The following is a 19,692-nucleotide window of genomic DNA, read 5'->3' on the forward strand; positions in this document are numbered from 1 at the left end:
TCTGGACAGAGACCTGTCCAAAGGTGTAACACCATCCGGGGCAGGGAGCTGTGGGAATGTTCCCTGTGATGACAATCCACACAATCTGCAAGAAGACAGCTAAACAAACACCTGAAGGGCAAACAAAAAATGCCTCTCCCCCAGATTTTGTCCCTTCTATCCACACTGACAGTTAGCCTGAGTCCCCCCCAGAGTTTCAAAGTAGCTGAGCTGAGGATACCTGCACTGAACACTCAGCACTATGTTGATGGCAATAAGGATGGCAACTTACAAGATTCTAAGTTTTCTCACTAAAAAAGTGAGAAATCAGATCTTTAACCTCTACTCTGGTTGGGAGCCGAAGAAAACAGTGCAGTGCTCACAGAAGCAGGTTTTAAGAGTTTAAATGTTCTGAAATTCAAGCCATTTTGTGGATATAATTTTAGACTGCAGGAGAAACTGAGCATGACACCCCCACAATGTATTTAGAATACACAAATAGTGTGACATAATATCAAGCCAATTGCTAAAAAGGGCCCTCATGTGAGACAGCTCTTGGGTCACCCCACTAAATCATCTTCAGGTTAGAGCCCAAAAAAAAAGATCAGAAAGTGTTCTAGAGACCAGTCTCCAATTTGTCGTCAAAGCTTTGTGTACTCGGATTATTATGCAGAGAATTGACATTGGGAGCAGCAAGAGTGGAAAAAGAAGTGGTTACAGAAACTTCCATCCTGGCATTTCTAGGTGGCTCAGGAAGAGCTTTCTTCAGCTGAGGAAAAGGATTCAGAGTCTCAGCTTCCTGCACAGGCAAACTTTTCAGCTTAAAAGCCATACTCCTGTTCTACACACAGCATCTCCCACTTTCTCCCATGGTGCCTGAGCAGCTCTGTGTGTGCTGAAACAGGAAGACCAGCCGAGAGTGCAAGCAGCCTTTGTCTGGGGGATAAGCACATCATCTACGTGCCAGCTCACTTCGGCTGAGGGGAGGCAGAAGGGTGTAAACCTCCTAGCAGACAGTTGAGAAGAACACTCCAGCAGTGTCTACCTGCCTCCCAAAATTCACACACCAAAGGATGAGCTGCTTGAAAGGGCCCTAAGCCACAAATCGTGTTTCTCCTTTATTCTCTCCCTCTGCCTTCCAGGCTGCTGCCCAGCCCCCTGTGGGCAGCACCGGTTGTGTCCCTGCTGCCCACCCTCTCTCCCTCTGCGCTGGCACCGCTTTCCCAAGCATTGCCCGGGGAGAGAAGGGGTTGATGTGGGCGAGTGGCTCTGCTTTTACCTGCTCTGGTCCCAGTTGGCAGCAAAAAGGACGAGGATCTTCCTGCCGTAGTGGTCCAGGTTGGCCAGTCCGCCGGGGAAACCATCCTTCAGCGCTTGCTTGATGCCCGGGTCTGTGGCCTTGAAGCTCTTAAACATGTCCAGGTTCTGCTGGCGATATTCAAAGTATTGGGCCAGGAGGCGAAACGCCTCGAAGTGCTGAAACTTCCTGGCCCGCAGAAACCGCAGGATGAAGGCATCGTCGGTGCGGAGGAAGCCGATGTCCGGCCGGGTGATGACCATGTCCCGCACCTCCTGGATGTCCTGGTGCAAGGTGTCGGGGTTCTCGTTCAGCTCCAGCCGGGCTTTCTCCAGAGTCTCCGGGGAGAGACCTGCCTGCAAATGAGTCATGGCGCTGCCCTCCTCCTCCTCCCCGGCTCTGCTGCCTGCGCTCCTCAGCCTCCCGGCCGCTTGCCTCCCGGAGGCGGGGTACCCCGGCACGGCCGGCCGCCGCTCCCCCGCCGCGCCGGGCCTCGCCCCGCCGCTCCCCGGCCCCGCCGCCGCGGCCAGTCCGTCCGCCGAGCTGCGAGCGGCTCCCAGGCAGCCGGGTCCCGGGGGGGGCTGGCAGCGACACTGCCCCCGGGCTGCTGGCGGAGGCGCGTTATCTCTCTGACATAGCGCCCTCCCCGCCGCGGGGTCCAACGCGCCGCATCATCCCCGCAGCCGGTCCGCGGAGGCGCCGAAACCCGCCGGGAGCGGGGCTGCGAGCTGCCGGCTGCTGCTCAGCGCCCGCCCCCGCCGGTGCCGCTGCCGGTGCGGATCTCGGGCAGGGCGGCAGCGAGGAGCCCAGTCGCTAGGCAGGGCGAGCGGCCCCCGAGGATGCTCCCCTGGCCCGGGGCTGGCAGGGGAGATGCCCTCCCCGGAGCAGCACCATTTACGTAAGATCAGCGCTCACCCCGCTTCAGAAGCGTCTCCCTGGATTTGAGGGAGGGTTGGGAAGGAAAAAAAAAACCAAAAAACAAAAAAGCTCCACCACGACCAAACTGAAAGAAGCCAGCGAGGAAGAGGAAAGCCGATCCGCAGGTACTTCGCCGGTACTGCTGCCGAAGCGCGCCTCCCGCTCGCCGGCGCGGAGCCCGGAGAGCCGAACGGAGCCTCGGCCTGGAGGATGCTCGTGCCCCCCTCCCGCGCCTCCTCCGCTCCCCGCCCCGCTCGCAGACGGCACCAGCCGGCGCGGGGCTGCCCGCTGCGCGGCCCCGCCTTGTGCGCGCCCCCGCTCGGGCCCGCACCCGCTCCCGCTCCCGCTCGGGCGCGCTCCCGCCGCGCTGCGCCCCCGGCCGCGGAGGCAGCGCGGGGCTGGCGCTCCGCCGCTCCCCGCACCGCTCCCTGCTCCGCTCCGCCGCTCCCCGCTCCGCTCCCCGCACCGCGCAGCGCAGCCCGCGGGGCGCGGCGGTCCCGGCGGCGGAGCCGGACGCGCCTGCAGCGCCGGGGCTGCGCGGAAGAAGATGGTGGTGATGGTGGTGGCCCGGTGCGGGGCGGTGGCCGGGGGGATGCGGGGCCAGTGGGGCCACGCGTGCGCCCCCACGGAGCGTCCCGCGGGAGTCGGACCAAGCGTCCGGTGTCGAGGTCGTGACAACAGCGAGCTATTATTGTTCATCAAACGGTGGTTTTCTGAGCAATCCTCTCTTGTGATCGAATTTCCTAACGTAAAGCACCGTGATCTCAAAAATCTGGGACTAAAAAAAGCAGCCTCTTTTGTGGCCTCGTGTTGGAGGCGGCATGTCTTTAGTTGCTTTATAGTGCGAAGGGCAAAAATATCTTACTTCTGTGTGCAGAATATTTCCCTGAGGAAAGATGTCTTTTTTCATGCAGGAAAGTTTGATGCTGCTGTCTCTTTTGGGGAAAAGTTTCCACTGAAAAGCATTTGACCTTTGTCTGTAGGACTGGACCTTCCCGATGCAAATGTGCCTGTGAAAATCAACCTTACACAAAAGACATGGCAAACATGGGAAAGCCTGCAACATGTACCTCCTCCTCCTCCTCCTCCTCCTCCTTCCTATGGGAAGGGCAGCTCTTTGGTACTGCATTGGGCTCCTTTCCCAAGGTGACAAAGCCAGAGCATACAGGCTGAATTACTGAAAAGGCACTGAGGCCGCTGCTCCGTTCAGAGGGTATACATGGAGAATGCACCAGAACAAAGTGTAGGATGGGTTCTCAGACAAATAGCGGGGCTCACAGAAACATTTCAGTGATAGCTTGAGTGGGCTGCAGGCCAGTACCAGGTGCCTGGCAGCAGGAGGGAGCCCTCTGCAGTGAGGAAGGTCGGAGCAGTGAGCAAAGCTTCAGTAGCAAAATTGGCATTCTTTTGGAGGCTAAAGAGAGTTTTTTGGGGTTTACTGGATTTTGTAGGAGTTCCTGCGCTGGGATCAGACTTCCCATGTCCTAGTTTAGGGAGAAACTTTTGGAAGGACCAGTCTAATAATGCCCAGTCATTGTGCCCCAGCTCTGTTCAATCTGAATTTCATTATGTGATTTGAGATGTCTCACAAGAGAGAAAGATATGTTATCTATCTAAGGACTGAATCACTCTCTAAAAATGCTTATTTCTCTTTGTCTGATAAAATGACTTTAAATTACCCCCCTTTTGTAGATGTGATTCATCTGGGTTGATACCTTTTTCTTAGAGCAGTTATTGCTCCTGAAATAGTTTGTGCACTTTTTTTATTATTTTCTATTCTGAAATCTTCATTTCCCTTTGCTCTTACTATCTTCCCCTACATTACCTCCTCAGAGAGCCTTTCAGAATAGCAGTTCCCATCACCCCTGTGGAACAAACTGCCAGACTTTTCCTGCTATCATTTTCCATTTCTGATGCTTCTCCTCTGCCTTTTCCATTGCAACTAAGCTAATAAAAGAGTAGGTCATGTGACGAGTGCCATAAATTCACTCGGTGCGAGGCAAGCCGCAGGCATCCAGTGTCTGGCAAAATCAAGACCATAATGTATCCTGTCTGTGACCTTGTAGTGGGTTCACGCTGGCTGAATGCCAGACACCCACCAAAGCCACTTCTCCCTCCCCCCCACAGCTGGACAGGGAAGAGAAAATATAACAAAGGGTTCATGAGATGAGATAAGGACCAGGAGAGATCACTCATCAAATAACTGTCATGGGCAAAACAGGCTTGAATTAGAGATATTAATTGAATTTGTTGTTAAGAAAATCAGAGCAGGATAATGAGAAGCAAAGACCTTCTCTGCACTCTTCCCCCCTTCTCTCCTCCTCCCCCAGTGCCACAGGGAAAAACGGAATGGGGATTATGGTCAGTTCATCACACATTGTTATTTCCACTGCTTAGGGAAAGGAGTCCTTTCCTTGCACCAGTATGGGCTGCCTCCCACAGCAGACAGTTCTCCATGAATTTCTCCAATGGGAGCCCATCCCACAGGCAACAGTCCTCCTCAAACTGCAGTAACATGGGTCGCTCTTCCACAGGGTGCAGTCCTTCCAGGACAGGCTGTTCCACTGTGTGTCCCCCATGGGATCACAAGTCCTACCAGAAACCTCTCCAGCATGGGCACCTCTCTCCGTGGATCTGCAGGTCCCTACCAGGAGCCTGCTCCAGCACAGGCCTCCCATGGGGTCACAGCCTCCTCTCAGGCATCCACCTGCTCCAGCATGGATCTCCTCCATGGGCTGCAGGTGGATTTCTGCATCGCTCCATGGGCTGCAGGGGCACAGCCTGACTCACCATGGTCTGCACTGTGGGCTGCAGAGAAATCCCAGCTCTGGTGCCTGGAGCACCTCCTGCCCCTCCTCTGCACTGACCTTGGTGTCTGCAGGGCTGTTCCTCCCACATATTCTCACTCTGCTCTTCTCTGGCCTCAGTTACAACTGTGCAGTGACTTTTTTGCCTCCTGTAAAATCTGTTATCCCAGACGTGTCACCAACATTTCTGATGGGCCCAGCCTTGGCTGGCAGCATGTCCATCCTGGATCTGGCTGGCATTGGCACTGCTGGACATGGAGGAAGCTTCTGGCAGCTTCTCACAGAAGCCATCCCTGTAGCTCCCCTGCTACCAAAACCTGGCTGTACAAACCCAATTCAGAATTCTATAAGCCAATCCTTAATCTGCTTTAGTTTTGTTTTGCAAATGAATACATAACACATATATTAGATTTTCTCCTTTACTCCAGAGCATACATGCACTGAATAGACAAAAGAAGAAAGCTAGCCAAAATTAAAAAGTTAAAAATTTTGACAGGAAAGGCTATTTCTAAAGGTTCTTAATTTAAAATACAAACAAACAAACAAACAACAACAAAAAAGGATAATTTATCTGGAAACTTTCATTATTGTTCCATTTTTTGGTTTTCCCCATTTTGACCATATTTAAGGCAATCTTACCATTTTTAAAATTTAAAAATGTCCAAGAAAACACAGGAAAATGTATGAAGCAAGAGAATAAAGAAATATTGAAGCCAAATGAATTAAATTAATCAAAAACTCTCCATTTTCTATACACTTACTTTTTAAAGACAGATTCAGTCTCCATAAAAATTGATTTTAATCATGTAACAATTTGTAAATTTTACTCTGCTGTTTTAAAATAAGATTCGCTGAACTTGAACAGCATTTCAAGATAATAATTTTGGAAATGAATTGTTGAAAGACATATCAAAATACCCTCATGGAGGTGGAAGGAGGTGCTTTAGCCAGCTCTTTCCTGAAGTGAGTAGATTTAGGAGGTGGACACTATGAAAAGCACATGTAGCAAGGCAGCCTGAAGGCAGAGTATGTGAAAGAATAAGATATTGGTCATGTTCTATCTGAGCCACAGACAATAATAATTTTTTTTCAATATTTTGAGATATTGCATGTAAACACACAAAAGATCTGGTTTAAATATAAGTAACTTGGTAGAAGGAATAAAAAACTCTGTCATCTCAAACCAATTAGATAGGATAATGAAAAAATATGTGCTTTCCAACATGTTACCCCACCTGAATCATAAGGGGAAAAATGGAGCCACCTATGCAATTAGATGCAACCTACTGATGGCAGATTGTAATTTATTTATTGTGCACATGCACTTTTCCCTCTGTAAAACAGTAGGGGTGTCTGACTAAATCCATTATGTAAATCTCAGCATCTTTTCACTTGCACTTAGAAACTATTATTTTTCTTTGAGGCATTTATAGTCACTTTTGCCTGAACTTGATACAATTAAAATTCAAGTGCTCTGCAATTCTACAAGCACTGTAGTTAGGTACCTGATTTGAAATGAAAAACAAATAAGGCACAAAGGTGTTTGTGTAGGTGTTTGATATCAGAGATCTTAACTCACATTCAGAATTAAATTGTTTAAAATCAGCAATAGAGCAGTGTATTCAGGACCAAAAATAGAATGCAGAAATAAAACTTAGAAAAAAAAATAATGTTGGTGGATAGGAAAATAACTGTATTAAGACCAAGGCTGCTACCACACTTTCTCTGAACTGGTTTAAGATCCTACACAATTCTTGCTGTTGTTTTTGATTTAGAGTAACATTGTCCTCAGCATTCTGCTCTGGGCATTCCTTCAGGACAGTTGTTCACTTAGGATCTAATTTCCAAGACAGTTTGTCCTACATAGCTGTGATATAGCTAAAGAGCTGAGAAATATATTTAAAAGTACATATAACCAGGAATGTATATGCTCACATCCACTCCTCTTCAGCAGCGTTCTGTGGGTACAAGGACATTTGTGTGTCCTTGAAGCTTTTGAAAAGTGCTAAATACAACTTTGTCGAAAGCACCTAAATGACACCTAAATCAAAACCAGCTAAATTCAAAGTCTAGGTCCCATTTTCAGAATCAATTTAGAAACTTAATTCAAACATTTTAAGAGCATAAGAACAACTATAGGTGGTCTGAACAAGCATCTTTGTCAGTTCATAGTGTGCCTCCAGAGTGATTTAATGTGGATGCCTCAGGAACAGTACCAGCTAATGTTAGGTTCTGTGACTCCTGAAATATTTAATTTGGTGTGAGTTAATCTTTGAAGTCTTGCTGTGACTTAACAAGTTCCTGTACTACAACCGGGACTTGGGAACTGATTATAAAATCATAGAATGACTTGGGTCAGAAGGAATCTTAGAGATCCTCTAGTTCCAACTCTCATGTCTTGGGCAGGAATGCCACCCACCAGATCAGGTTGGTCAAAGCCCTGTCCAATGGGCCTTGAACACTTCCAGGGATGAGGCATCCATGATATCTCTGAACAATATGTTTCAGTGTTTCATCACCCTCACAGGAGAGAATTTCTTCCTAATCTAAACCCACCCTCTTTCAGTCTAATGCCATTACTCCTTGTTCTATCACTTGTGAAAAGTAATCCTTAACCCCTGTCAAAAGTCCCTCTCCAGCTCTTACAGGCCCACTTTAGGTACTGGAAGGCTGCTATAAGGTCTTCCCAGAACCTTAATGATCTCGTTCATGACCTTGTCTCACTACAAATAACTAATAATTCTTTGCAGTTTTAATGTCAGTGGAAGCCACTTGAAGCTGAGGATGAGCTCAGATCCATTCTGTAACTAGGTGAGTTACAGGAATGCAGCCCTGTCTCGGAGCATGATGGGAGTTCTTTACTTAAGCATATTTGTAGAAAATGTCAGGATGCTTGACCTAGAAAGTCCCATTATATCTGAAACAAAGGAACTTCTAGAACTGAGCTCTGTAGGAAATCTGGCTGCAACTACAGATGCCAACTGGCTGAAAAATTGGCTTCTGAGAACAAACTAGGCATCTGTCTTTTATTCATCATCATAGGTCTCTAACAACATAGGATAAATAGCTTTACAGGAGCCAAGGCATAGCATCAGACCCTAATCAGAGAAATATTTCAGTATGACAAGCCTACTCACAGAATCATAAAAAAAATAAAACTGGAAGGTATTTTAAGAGATTGCCTAGTTTATCTATCCCCCATCCTGATGGATGGTTGTCTGAATGGCATTTAAAACCTCCAGCAACAGACACTCCACAGCTTCTCTAGACAATCTGTCCCAGAGTTTCACTATCCATTCAGTACATTTTTCCCAGTGTCGGGCTTATCTATCACTTGCTGCAATTTAGCCCCTTTTTTTTAATCTTATCTACTGTAGACTGACAGAATAATTTTTTCTTTATTTAGAGACTGGTATAAAGTCTAAGGTAAAATCTCCTCCTTTTTTAGTTGCACAGCCTTTGCTCTGGCCTTTAAAACACCTCAGATGTACATTGTGAGGGGATGGTGTCAGGAGGGCATTAACATCCTGGGAATAGCATTTGGATGGGCTTTTGTTCCTATCTACAAGAGGTCATTACTTTATTTATGCAATCCTTACTGCTGGGGCAGATGGACTTCCAGAGGTATAGTTGTAAGTAGCAATAATTAATCTGTGATTTAAAAAATCCGGCATCTCACAAACAGATGATACAACTTTTACTTTATAAAAGTAAAAGTTTCACCTGGCAATATTGCCAACCCAAATATCTTAACTGCTGTATTAATTTGGAAAAAAAAAAAAAACTAAAATAAACAAACCAAACTTAGGTAACTGCAGGATTCTATCAAGCAAGTTCAAACATCAATTTAGTGTTAATAAAAAAGGTATCTGGAAATGTAATGAACTTCATTGTTATATTAATAACACATTAACTGGGAGCAAAGCACTTAGACATATTTCACTGCTACAGAAATTTGCATCACAGAGATATGTAGGGAATAAAAGATAATGAATTCATAACTGAGCCAATGCTTCCAGTAAGCTTAGTCAAACGATGAGTTAGGACACTAAACATTCCATAGTTTTGGTACCTAATTAATACAGAATGCTGAAGAATGCTAAGGTTGGAATAAATGTACATTTTATTAAAAATGTATGAATGCAGTCCTGGAACAAAATTATTCATTAAATCATTTTAATGCAGATATGAGAACGACATATAAGCCTGAAAATCTTTCAGTGATGAGCTGCGCCTTGGGTTTCTTGAATTCAATATTCAGACTTGCATACCAAAGTAGAAGGTGATCAGTTTTGTCCTTGAACACATCCCAGCACATGCATCAGATGGATGAGAAGCACAACTTCGGATGAGATGTAGAATGACAAATCTCAGTTCTTTCATTGAACTGGCATCGCCTATGCCAGAATAACTGCAAATTCATGTAATTGAAAAACCAGGTAATGTTCAGTTTGGCTGTGCAAAGTGTGTGTGTTTGTGATTTCCATGTGCCTCACTCAGTTTACAGCTCAGGAAGCTGAGTGCCTTCCAAACTGGTATCAGCTGTTTTCTTCAAATGCTGATGGGAGAGATGCTGTAGCATGGATTCAGTGCTGTGAAGGTACTCAGAAAATTCCTTTGCCAAATCTGGGGACATGTTTTCTTCTGTTATAACTTCAGTATCTCCAGCTTTAAAATCTCCCTTTGAATTTTCTTTTAGAGTAAGTTATAGCTTTCATCTGACTGGAAATGCTACCTTTGTTTCATAAAGAATGGTCTTCTGTTTCTGAAAATCCAGCCTTTGAAAAGTTCTCACTGGGTTATTACTCTCCCGACTTACTTTTCTGTCTGTCTGTGTGTTTTTTTACCTATTTATCTTGTTTAGAGCTCATTTTCTACCAAACAAGTAAGCATTTCCTATTACATCCTGGCTTCAAGCTCTCATTTCCTGATGTTTCTTTACAGTATTTTTTTAGTGCCTGCTTTGTCCACATGGTCAAGTAACTCTGTAGTGTTCCTCACTGGATGTCTGTTTTGCTTGCTGTGTGACGTGGATCCCTGCTGGCACACACAGCACCACACATTTTATCTCTAGAGGTGGCACTTTGTACCACATCATACTTCTTGGTAAGGCACACAGGAATTTTTTTCTCTTTAACATAGCACCTCCTGAAGGATACTTTTCCCATGGTGTATAGTTTCATAAACAGACCCATAGGTACTTCTTGGTACAGTATTATTCCTAGTGTTCTCTGGGCAACCTTACTTCAAGTCATACCCACTGCAATAATGATATATGTGACTCTCCCAGTTGCAAGCTGGATGCAATTTCTGACATTAATCCTACAGTATCACCACACCATTTCTGGCACTGTTTGATCCCCAACATCTAGATGCAATAACAAATCTGTCATTGTTGAATTGGTTACAGCCATTGATCAGATTACTTGGTACAACCTGCAAGTGAGCTCTTGGTAAACATTCACATCACCCTTTCACACACAGCAGCTTTAAACTACCTCCTTTCTGTAGAAGTCGATGATTTTCATCTACTACAACAATACAGTATGGACAGAAACATCCATTCTGATCTTAAAGGTCATAATTTATACCCTTTTGAAGGACTGAGTTTGTGAATTTGGCTTGATTCTGTCAGTTACTTTGAAATATCAGAAACTGCTTGAAAGCAAAGCAATTGAATAAAGCTGAAGTCAGCCTGTTCTGTGGCAGCATTTTCAGCTTGTTCAGCAAAATGTACCTCTACTCCATCACAGCTCAAATACTTCAGTCACAAGATAATGTAACTACCATAAGCTCTCTTTAGTAATATAATTTCATTAGGATTTTCTAGCTTTCTCCTTTCTTTCAAAACTTAGTACTTCATCCATATATTTTGTGATTTTCTATTTTGTTTTTAGAAAATATCATGAAGGATGAAGAAGCTTTCTGCCTTTTAAATTTGTCTCTAGCCTTTTTTCCTTTGGTTAAAAAATTCAGGCTGTTTGAGAGCTTCATCTATTTACTAAGTCAAAAAAACAGATTGCACCCAAAAGCCATCGAGTGGCAAAATTGCCTTCTGCTGTAACTTGTCTCAAAATAAATGGAGCCATTGAAAGTCATTAAACCAGAAGGGGAAGAAAGGTGGCCTTGTTTTCTAAACTTACACACATGGAGAGCTTGTTGTCACAGCATCTTACAGACAGTAATGGTAGCAGGCAACAAAATTTCAGTTTTCTTTGAAAACACTGATGGAAACAGCTCAATGCTAACAAAAGTAGACACTTTAGGTTTTGGAAATTAAGTTCATTCTGCTACTGCTGCAAGTGATTTGATTTTAGTACCTTAAAAATGCCACTTAGGATTCAATTCTTTTGCCAAAGCACAGGCATTTAGGGTCTTTTGAGATGGCTTCAGTTAATAGCACTTGGTCTCCAGCCCAGCCCTATGCAGGTGCCATCTGTATCTCAGGGAATCTCAGTTGGTGGTGGACACCTGCCCCTTGAAAAGCAAATTAAGGACTATTTAATAGCAGCAATGTAGGTTTGCATGTTTACTTTCAGTCCAGCTTGAACACTTAGCTGTCTTCTGGCTGTCAGACTGTAGAGCTATGGAATGGTAGGAGGGGAAAAGGACACCTACACCTGACCTGTTAATTAATGAGACAAGCAACTACTTTTAGTTTTGCCTAAGTCTAAGGTGCCTTTATCACTGAGAAATTCAAAGAAGGACAAGTAAAGAGTTAGATGGCTGGCAAGCATTTTTAATAAACTCCCAAGATCTTTCCAGGCACTCTTTGATTTCTGCTAGAGGCTAAACAACATTCATAGGTTGCATGGCTCACCTTTTTTCTCTGCAGCGACTTTGCCCAGAAGACAGGAGCAAAAAGAGCTGGGGCTGCACTGAGGCACACAGACATATCTGCAGCAACAAAGGGAACCCTTTTTGTTGAACTCAGACCACACAGGGAGAAACCCCAACATTTCTACAGTTGTTCTGGGTGACTGAGAGACCACTGGGTAGAAGAGATGCACTTTCAAACAGCTGAGATTATCAGAGGACTGAGCATGTTCAGGACTGAGAGAAGATATTGTGAGCTCATTTCTCTGCCTCCAGTTGGAAGTGTAGGGAAATAAATAGAATCAAGAGGTAACACCATGGTGTTTCCAGGGCTCAGCAGGCTTTGCCCTCACCAAGGCTGTCTCGCACTAGTAATACTGAAGGTGAGATACCTTGCTATCTTCTCTTTCAGTCTCACCAAGTTTACCAAAGAGCCTAGAGAGGACCTGAGCCCTAACTCAATAGGTTCTGTAAATAAAAATAAAATACAATCTGCATTTTACCAGTCTTTTTTATAGCCATAAACTTCCCCCAAGCCCTTTTCCACCTCTCTAAGTTCTTTTGAACACAGGTGTTCTTTTCTGACTTTTAGTTCTCAACTTTTTTCAGTGGATTATTTTAGTGAGGTGATAGCAGCAAATCTGGAACTAATTTACTTGTTTTCACACATCAGTGCTATGAAAATACCATACTCACATGAAGTCTTGGTCCACAAAGTCAGAGGGACTTTTCACATTGCCTTTGAGAAGTAAGGGAATTCACTCAGTTCCTAAACTTCTCTAGGAATACTTCTTGCAACACAGCTTAGACTAATACAGCAGTCTCCATCACCTTGGTTGTCTAAAGCATAATGTTCATGAAAAGTTTGACTGTCTTACTGTTGATAGTGAAATAAAAACAATTATATATATACCACAGTGCTAACTAAGAAACCTACTGCTAAGGAATTGACAAAATTCAGAGAAAGGTAAAACCTGAATCATCAGATTAAATGAGCATCTTCTCATTTCATATTTTGATATTTATTTATATAATAGTTTGACTATTTTGTCAGAAGTTCATAGAAAATGCATCTGAATGGATAGAAAGTGGTACTGATGAAGCAGCAGGTGTACTTCCACAGGTTCATTGCCTTTCAAGAAAATGGGCATTGCATCATATAGCACTTTGTTTCTTATAGCACTTGTATATGAAGTGATACAAGTGCTATATGATACTTGTATAACACATTATATCATACAGCACTTTGTTCATTGGACAAAAGGCATTTGATTTTCTAGCACCATAGAAGTGTTAAGTAAATCTTTGAATACCTTAAGTCAGAATGCCATCAGATTTTAAACTATCAGGAACACAAAATGAGTCCAAAATATGCCCGTGCCTGTTGTAAGAGAACTTCTCAAAATTAATTCTGAAAGGACATTTGGCACAAGCAGCATTTCTGACTTTCCTTATACATTTTCATAGTCTATGGCATAGAGGTAAATTTCAGTTTAGCACAAAAGCATTCAGCTTCTTAGCCGCCACAAATGTTAATGAGAATCTTTTGGCTAAACCTCTTCCTGCAAATTGGAAAGTTTACATTTAAAGGTCAAAAGGTTTCCATGGCATTTGAAGGCAATGAAACATATTCCCAGGGTACTCTTTATTCTGCCACAGAAAATCAAGTTGCTGAGACTCAAAAGTCATCCCAGTAGCATTTCTTATGGTTTATAAGGAACAGAAATCTACACTGGTTGTTAAAATATCAGGAATCCAGCCAGATTCTCCTGCACTTTACTCCAGAAATAACCACAAAAGCAAACGGAGTCTGTATAAAATGAGTGATACAGAAGCACTTCTCAGCTTGCAAGTTTGGGTGAGGTACACGGGTGGTTTTGAACAAGTTTCTACCTGCCAAGTTTGTTTCTACTGTGAAGTAATGGCAAAACCAACAAAAAAAAAGAAGTCAAGAAACTCATTTACACTGTAATGCTGTTACATACATATAAGCCAAAAAAAAAAAAAAAGTGGACAGCCCCTAAGTGGTTCTGAGATTTTTTGGGTGGGGTTTTATGAAAATCATTCTTTAAACCTCCCAAGTAGACTGTGTGGAGAAAAGGATGACACAGAAGTCTCTCTGCTCTCAGGAGCTGAATGTGTCCTATAATTTGAATATGGCCATTTATCTGGTTCTGTAGGATTTTTGGTAATGGGCTTCAGAAGAGTGGTGAAAGACATGCCATAGTTTCCTCTTCAGAGAAATAATTACTTTATGACAGGTAGCTCACATTTCTTGCCATTTAACACACAGCAACCCTCCAAAGAAGTAGCACTCTGTCCAAAAGGATTGGAACAAGAAATGCAATAGCATCTTCTCGATTACTTTTTCACAACATTATCCCACAGAATCTGTCAGGCACAGATTTAAAGCTGTTTTCTTCAGATAGCTGCAGCAGCAAATTGATTCTGTCTTTCACAACTTTATGAAAAAGAGTTACAAAAATATAATTCTCCTAAAGGTTCCTTACCGTCATCTGTATTGTATGGCCACATGCTGTATTAAAAATGCTAACGTTGCCTGAAGAAGGAGGAAAGAAAAGTAGATAATTGGATTTTCTTCTGCTTGTCAGGAACATACTACTCAACACCAGGCACTGAATGGAAGAGATACCACTGTTTGGTAAGTCATGATAATTGAACAGCTGACCTAAAAGGGCATTTGACTGTGAACAATAGGTATCTGTTAAGGGTTATCACTGCTCCTGATTATCAAAGCCTAGAAAAAGTCACAAATGTTTAAGAGGAGCAAGCACTTTCTTCTGTTATCTGAATTTTTATTCATATAACTACACTAACCTTAGAAGAATTACCTGTGATTATAGTAACCAGAGATAAGAATCAAGACAAAGATTGCTTCTTTAAGTTAGATATGTGTCCCATCTATTTCATGGGGCTATTTCAAACTAAATGTAATAAAACTGGATATGTTCTGTTTGGGCATAAATCTAGATTAAAGACAAACCAGAACATGTTCTTGATGAAAATTGACACAAGAGAAGATGAGCTGCATTAACTGAATGTCTAAGGTAATAAATGGTGGACAATGCTGAAAATGCTCCTTCATCAGCCAGATAAATCACAAGTGTAAGAAATCTTGTTCTATCCACTAGCATTCTTATATGGATCCCTTTGTTAAAGTTTGGATAATGAAAAAATTTCCTCAATAAAAGGCATAGTCCATTCTCCAACAACCTTGTACTCATGATGAGGAACTTGAAAAATAAACCTTTTTTTTCTGTTCTTTGCATTCTGTTGATGTAAAATTAGGCATTTTTTATTTCTTTGTAATAGTTGCAATAGTTTCTACTGTGCCTTTTATTGAAAATTGTTTGAAATGTGCTGAAATATATTTCATATATTTTTATCCTGTACTCCTTTCTTTCCTGTGTCACTAACTCTCACCCCATTCATCCCTTTTATTTATTGCAGTTAGACTGGTGGCTTGCACAGGAAAAGAAGGAATGAAGGTGGAGGAAAATTAAAAGAATGAGAAAAGGAAAATTGAGAAGAAAGAAAAAGAAAATGCATGAGTCAGTGTTATAGTGTAAGTTAATTAGGAAAATAAAGGATCTTTTTAAATAAAGTGCCTCATCTCCTGAAAGATTTGTCAGCTGTATTTTCTGAGGTCATGTCACCCCAGTTTCTCTGTTCTGTGAGTCACTATCATAAGTATCATAACTATCAACTGCAAAAGGCAGTAAGTTCTGGGTTAGGAAAACAGAGCACACCTGTCACTGGCTAGGCTACGTGGGATGTGCTGCCATTCCTTCTGTATAGTAGAGGAAATGTATTGTACTTGAATATCTGTACAACTGTTAACAAGTAAAAGCAAAGGGGGAAACATAGTAGAGGTGGCCTTTGAGTCCTAGCAAAATGCATGTATTGTACTTGAATATCTGTATAGAGGCTTTGCCCTGGGAGGTCCCGGTTGTCCTTGATGGGCTGCAGCTGCGATGTCCTTAATTGGGCTGCAGCTGTAACCAATGAAGATAACTGGGATAAAAGGGGGTGGGTTAGCCAGTCAGGGAGAGCCTTGGAGGAGCCCTGAACTGAGAGAGAACAAGATGCAGAAGAAGGAGTCTGTACTGTGAAGATCTGCAGCCATAAGGACACACCAAGGAGGTATTGGACTTTAGAGATCCAATAACAACAGTATGGGGCTCCAGAAATAGAACCACAACACTTCTGGGCAGCACATCCCACACCAAACCCACTACACCATGCAAGAGGACTCCCAGTTTAAGACAATTGCCATCATAGTGATGGCTGTGCTGAAGCCAGTGGCCACAAGGAAGTGTCCCAGAGCCCCTGATCGTCATCCTGAGTGGGTGGCACCATTTGCACTCAGACTTCCCAATAGCTGAGTGCTTTTCCAAGTGATCCTCTCCTTTTCAAAGTGATCAATTACTTAGTGAAAGCCAGTGCCAAAACTGTTGCACAGAATCTGAGCTACTGCACTCTTTCTTCCCTTGTGCAGCTCCTTCCACAAATGTTATAAAATAATAATATTAAACTGACACATAACATTAGGCCCATTAGCATTATTCTCACAAAAATATGTGCCTGCTCTTGGTTACTTAGAAAAGATCCCATTTGAGATTGCTGTGGCTACTCAAGCCAGCTGCTTCTGACTTCCAGGGTGTGCTAGCTCTTTTTACCTAGTAGGGACTATGATTTCTCCAATTTTACTCTGAATTTGTATCTTCAGTACTACGAGTTATTTATATGACAAGCTTGCTCAAGTGAATTTGATTTGCCATTGAAGTGTTGAAAATAAACTTACAGATGTTTGGAAATTTAAACCTGACCTTTCAAACCTGTGGAACATCATACTTTATACTACAACTGCTTGCCATGTAAGCTCCAGCTACTGATGATGAGTAAGCACAGATAACATCAACTAATTTAACGCAGTGCTCACAGAAGCATCATTGTTTCTTTATTGACATCTACTTTTATTTCAGTTGTTTTTTTCTCTATGACATATCTGCATAGACAGCTGACATATCCACATCAGCATTTGTGACAAATGGCAGTGAAGGTAAGTTGCCATGATAGGAATGTCAAATGGCGTGGACATAGATACAGAATGTCAGCTTCCCAGTTCTGAAGTGGAGAGTCTCTGTTTTAAAATAAAACTCACTCAGAATGACAAAAATTCAAAGGGATATGTTAGCTAAATGCTGTGGTTTGATTTAGTTTCTATCAAAGTCAGTGGTTTATCTTTGGATAGTTAGCCTTTTTCAGAGTGTGCTGATCTGTAGTTCCTTTGAGCATTACTGCTTGGACTTAATTGGCAATATAACTGAATGATCAGGGTTAGTGATGCCAGTGAACATTTTTTTCAGAACAACATAAAGCACTTGGATCAGTAACACTAGAAATTACCTCATCAGTAACTCCCAAAAAAAAAATCTTTTTTTATTATTATATAAGAGCACATATATGAGCTTTCATGCTCTACAGATCCTGTGTTTCTAATACAAAACTTCAGAATATCCCTTGTTGCCTCTGTTTTACATGCTAGTGGAATAATGGATTCTGTATTAATCCTCTAAAAATGCATATTACAGAACCCTCCTGACAGAAACCAGAGTCAACCTTTAGCCCACTGAAGTCAGAATACAGTCAGATTGATTTCAATGAACACTTTATTGTATCCTAAACACACATATGTCTCAGCATAGCTATGAAAGTACTTGGAAATCAATTAAACTTTTCAAGACTTGAGGAGCAACCTGGCCACTTTCCCATGATTTCTCTTTTCAGTTTATGTAGTAGTGGGAGGTCACGGGATAGACTTGACACTTGGCATTTTCTTCTTCTTCTCTGTGTCTTTGCAGAATTATGCCTGACACCCTCAGGCTGTTGCTGAGGTGTCTGCAGAGGGCAGAGCAGAAGAAATGAAAGGTGATTCTGGCAGGCAACAGACTCCTGTTAGTCTGTCAAAAGAATTTGTGCTTTAGGTATTTTTGCCACCATTCTTGTCAGCTTCAGGTTGGCATCTTTGGAGTTTACAGAAGTCCTTGTCAGAATAATACAAGCAGAATTATAGAAAGAGAAATGTAGGAGACAATGCAAAAGGAGACTTAAGATTAATTGCAAAACTGCACTTTTCCATTTCAATGTTTTTTCTGCTAGCTGGTCTCAAGCTGACACTTGACTCTTGTAGGTGTCCTTTAGCACAGCTAGATTACAGAAGTAGAGGGAAAACTGAGGGAGGAGAATTTCTTGGGCATCATGAGGAGTTAGGCTCTTTCTCTGTGCAGAGAAATTAACTCTCCTTGGAAAATCTTCCTGAAAGCATACAAGCTAGTTAAGTGGTTTGGGTTTTTTTTTTGGTTTTGTTTTTGGGTGGTTTTTTGGGTTTTTTTTGGTGGGTTTTTTTTCTTTTTTAGTACTTCTAGAATTTTAGATTATATATCTATTTCATGTCCTATAATGTGCTTGAAATCCTTCTCTTTTAGAACTGTTGCAATGCTCAGTAGGCAAAGAGTAGATTATCCTAAGCTCCAGAACATTTGAAAGGGACCAACTCTAACATTCTTAAATTGTATAGGATTCTTGGGATTTTTCTCAGCACACACTATTTCAAAGGCAGTACCTCTTGAAAAGACAAGGGCCTGATACAGCTCATAATCAAGATTCTTAACTCTCTTCTCAAGGTAAATGAGCTCTCATGCAATCAGAGGAAGATGAATGCACAGTGTAAAAGTGATTGCAGCAATGTTTCCCCATGTTCTTCCAAAGTTTTTGTGCTAAACTAGTCAGTGAAGCTTTAAATTGGATTTACTTCAATCTTTTTCAGGCAATATTTGGAACACTTTCTATGATTTTGATCAATTTAGAACATGTATATCCTTTATGTGGATACATAACATAATATGTAACATTTTGTATACCCAAAGTGGCTCAAGGATACCATTCTAGATCGTGGTGCAGCCCAAGAACATTGAGGAAATAAGTTCTATGCAAGGAGATATAGTTGGGGTTTTTATGAGGACACATTTGCATTTCATCTGGAATCAAAACCTTCTGGAGGCAGAAGCTCCACTCTCACTTCTTGTCAATATTGGTCAATTTGCAAACATCAGGGGAGCGACATAGCTGAAATACTACTGCAGGACAAGAAGGAGGAGCTATATTTAGATTCTACCTACTGGAAATGAACCACTAAACAATGTTTCTGTCTATAGTCCCATCTTGAATGCCTGTGACTTGTTGGGAAGAGAGGTGCACAAAGGCCATTAGTGGCCTCTTCTTTTGGAAAGGGCAGGAAAGATTTCATTGTATTACACAGCAAGTAATTCATGTTAAAACACTTGTCATTTCTAGGAAGGAACTTCCATATGGGAGAGTTTTGCTGGCCAAAACAGGGCTCTGGTAAACATGAGAAGGCTGCTACCAAAGTGCCTTATGATCACTAAAAAGAAATGGAGCAGTATATTTCACCTATACATTATGGAAATAAACAGTAATATCGTGAGGAAGGATAAGGTGGCATGGGTAAGTATATAAAACAGATATGACAAAGACAATGCTAAAAGTTTTTTCAAGAGGGGTTGAGGTTTCTTTTTTAGTCAACAGCATAGTACAGTGGTGTAGTGAACAGTGGCACTCAGTGAGACAAAGTATAATTCACCAGACATTTTCAGTAAGGTAACTAAACACACTTATATGACTAGTGGCAAATAATCAAGAAATTTTTATAGATTGGTCCAGGAAATCACCAAATGACATTGAACAATTAATTTAAGCTTATTAGTTCTGCTCAGATGTCCAAGAAATTAGATACCTCATGATCCTGTCATATAAGTATTTGCCTCTAGCTGA

General features: G+C 42.4%; 1 protein-coding gene and 1 long non-coding RNA gene across 2 annotated transcripts in view; one reads left to right on the forward strand and one right to left on the reverse strand.

The window, feature by feature from the left end:
- CLVS2 (clavesin 2) overlaps positions 1-2,416 on the reverse strand; it is a 56,685-nt gene extending 54,269 nt beyond the window's left edge. Inside the window, exon 1 of the mRNA XM_066547062.1 lies at positions 1,259-2,416. Coding sequence (XP_066403159.1) covers positions 1,259-1,647 — 389 coding nt within the window. The 5' untranslated portion in view covers positions 1,648-2,416. The remainder of the gene's footprint in view (positions 1-1,258) is intronic.
- On the forward strand, positions 1,879-15,442 carry LOC136554786 (uncharacterized). Its single transcript, XR_010783378.1, has 3 exons — positions 1,879-2,319; positions 14,430-14,479; positions 15,289-15,442. It is a non-coding gene; the product is annotated as an uncharacterized lncRNA (long non-coding RNA).
- The last annotated feature ends 4,250 nt before the right edge of the window (positions 15,443-19,692 follow it).

The sequence above is a fragment of the Molothrus aeneus genome, chromosome 3, assembly GCF_037042795.1.
Source record: "Molothrus aeneus isolate 106 chromosome 3, BPBGC_Maene_1.0, whole genome shotgun sequence".
In the NCBI taxonomy this organism is placed as follows: domain Eukaryota; kingdom Metazoa; phylum Chordata; class Aves; order Passeriformes; family Icteridae; genus Molothrus; species Molothrus aeneus.